This window comes from Siphateles boraxobius, unplaced genomic scaffold (assembly GCF_051911475.1).
Source record: "Siphateles boraxobius isolate OS27281-9 unplaced genomic scaffold, OSU_SipBor_1 74, whole genome shotgun sequence".
Classification (NCBI taxonomy): domain Eukaryota; kingdom Metazoa; phylum Chordata; class Actinopteri; order Cypriniformes; family Leuciscidae; genus Siphateles; species Siphateles boraxobius.
The window spans coordinates 627444-630000 of NW_027509202.1; the positions used below are offsets into that span (position 1 = coordinate 627444).

A 2557-nucleotide genomic window follows, 5' to 3' on the forward strand; every position below is an offset into this window, starting at 1 on the left:
TGTAAAAAAGCACTATGTAAATAAAGGTGACTTGACTTGATGTAATGACGCAGCAGACTTAAAGCAGCACTATGCAGGAATTCCGTTTTGGTCAAACAGTGACCCCTAGAGTCGCTGTAGAGTACTTGTATTTAACGTTACTGTCGTAATTAAATACAACTCACGCAGAGCGTGACAGTCTATGATCTGCACTCACGGCCTCTCCACTTTATAATAATAAAGTAGCCTACCCCGTTAGGCTTACCTGAGCCTAAATGACAGATGACAAGTTACATCATGTACGTCGCATTATTTCATAACAATGTCCGTTATTATGATGTTGTTAGACATGATTATTGCAATTTATCATAATAGTTTGCAAATTGCGCTCATTTACACTATTTACAATGTGTAGGCTTATTTATGTCCTGATAATTATGTGAGATATTGACAACTGTTCTCATGATAATCGCAGGAATCAACTTTAACAGTGAAAGTCTGAGCGAGTAAGTTAGGACTCTTGTCCGGTTCCTCGCGCTGTCAGATTCTCGTTACCTTTTTCTAGACTCTTCCGACCGCGCTTTCTTCGTTTTTTTTCTCCATTCTGAAAACGCAGGTCCGATATTTATTCGTGTCTGACTCCTCGCTCGGTCAGTATGCCGTTTCCTCTTTCTCCGTTCCTCCGACAATGCTTTCCCATCTTTCTGCTTCTTATATGCCAGTTTAGCCATGACGATACTAGCCGGATCTGGATGGGGGCGTGTAATGCGTGCAGTGCCGTAAAGCAATTCGTTACGTCGCGAGAGCTGAAATCACGCGATACTTCCTGACACTGAGGACGGCGGTCCGCCGGCCCAAAGTTATAAGTGCGGTTTTTCCGCTCACATGCACCAGAGGGGGGCGAGACGACCACCATTCAACCCGAAAAGAGTCATATAACCATTCCAATAACTCTGAAGCTGTTCAGTTAAGCTAAAAAAAAACTGCATAGTGCTGCTTTAAGGGGTTACATTTGCAGCATTTATTGGAGTAGTAAACCGGGAGGGATCAACAACAGCAAACAGTGCAACGGAGACAAACCATATAACAAGCAATGGTCGGGGCAGGCGGTGAGAAGCAAGGTCCAGTAACAATCCAAGTCGAGGTAGACAGAGAACGATCAGAAACGGGATACACAGTCCAAGGTCAAGGCAATAAATAATCCACAGGGAGAACCGCTCAGAATGACAGCCAGGAAAGTCAAGACTTCACACTGGTCCGGTGCGTGGAAGTGGTTAATATGTGTGTGTGTGAATGAGATGCAGGTGTGTGTAATCAGCGCAGTGCAGGTGTATGGTGTTTGGTGTAATCAGTCCAGGGAGGTGCATGATGGGAAATGTAGTCTGTGATGATAACCCAGGGAGTGCGTGGCTAATCGTGACACTTGACTAGTTAAACATTAACTTGAAGGTTTTAAATGAAGGTAAATAAACTGACTCTCCATTAAGCACAACAGACACAGATGTGAAACGCACAGCGCATTTTAATACGGGTGTAACATACATATCATATAAAAATAAACAATTAATTTATGGCCAATTATAAATATGAGATATTTTCACTCTTTTTCACATTTGCAGTAAGTCAATAAAAAGTCATAACTTAATTATGTCTCAGAGATTATGGACTGTTAGTGTGATTTTCCCTGAGAGCCGGAGCTCCTGCTTCAGGAAAAGCATCATATCATATAAAAACAAACAATTCATTTAAATATGAGATATTTTCACTCTGTTTCACATTTCCAGTAAGTCAATAAAACCTCATAACTTAATTAATTCTCCGAGTTTATGCACCGTTAGTGTGATTTTCCCTGAGAGCTGGAACTCCTGCTTCAGGAAGTTCCCTATATATTCGCAGTAGAAGACGTCGCAGTAAAGCCAGATCTGCGCCAGCGCTCGCTGGAAGTTTGCGTTGCAGGAGGGCATTCGGGAACGCCGGACGGCCCGCATCAGATCCCGCCACAGATCCTCCACGCCGCGAGAGCCACAGTTACGCTCACACACAACCCACTTCACCCGCTGACGCTGATCCAGCCCGTGATCCTCGATGATCCGCCGGAAGGGACGGGAGAAGGAGCACGGGATCCGGAGCGGAGCGGATCTGTGTGAGATCACACACCACGAGCGCTTGAACCTCTGAGGATCCGGGACGAGATTACTCTGGGATCTGGAGTCTGAAGCTTCCCGTGGGATCTCATTTGGGATCTTGTTTGGGATCTGATGTGGGATCTTGTTTGATATCTCATGTGGGATCTGGAGTGGGATCTCGTTTGGGATCTGGTGTGGGATCTCAATTGGGATCTTGTGTGGGATCTCGTTTGGGATCTGGTGTGGGATCTGGTGTGGGATCTGGTGTGGGATCTTGTTTGGGATCTGGAGTGGGATCTTGTGTGGGATCTGGAGTGGGATCTGGAGTGGGATCTTGTGTGGGATCTGGAGTGGGATCTCGTTTGGGATCTGGTGTGGGATCTCAATTGGGATCTGGTGTGGGATCTCGTTTGGGATCTGGAGTGGGATCTGGAGTGGGATCTTGTGTGGGA

At 45.6% G+C, this 2557-nt stretch overlaps 1 protein-coding gene across 1 annotated transcript in view; it reads right to left on the reverse strand.

Annotated features, from left to right (window-relative positions):
• Positions 1 to 1483: 1483 nt before the first annotated feature.
• Positions 1484 to 2557, reverse strand: part of shld3 (shieldin complex subunit 3) — a 3291-nt gene continuing 2217 nt past the window's right edge. The window contains exon 2 of the mRNA XM_077217572.1: positions 1484 to 2557. This exon is cut by the window's right edge and continues 376 nt beyond it. Coding sequence (XP_077073687.1) covers positions 1779 to 2557 — 779 coding nt within the window. The 3' untranslated portion in view covers positions 1484 to 1778.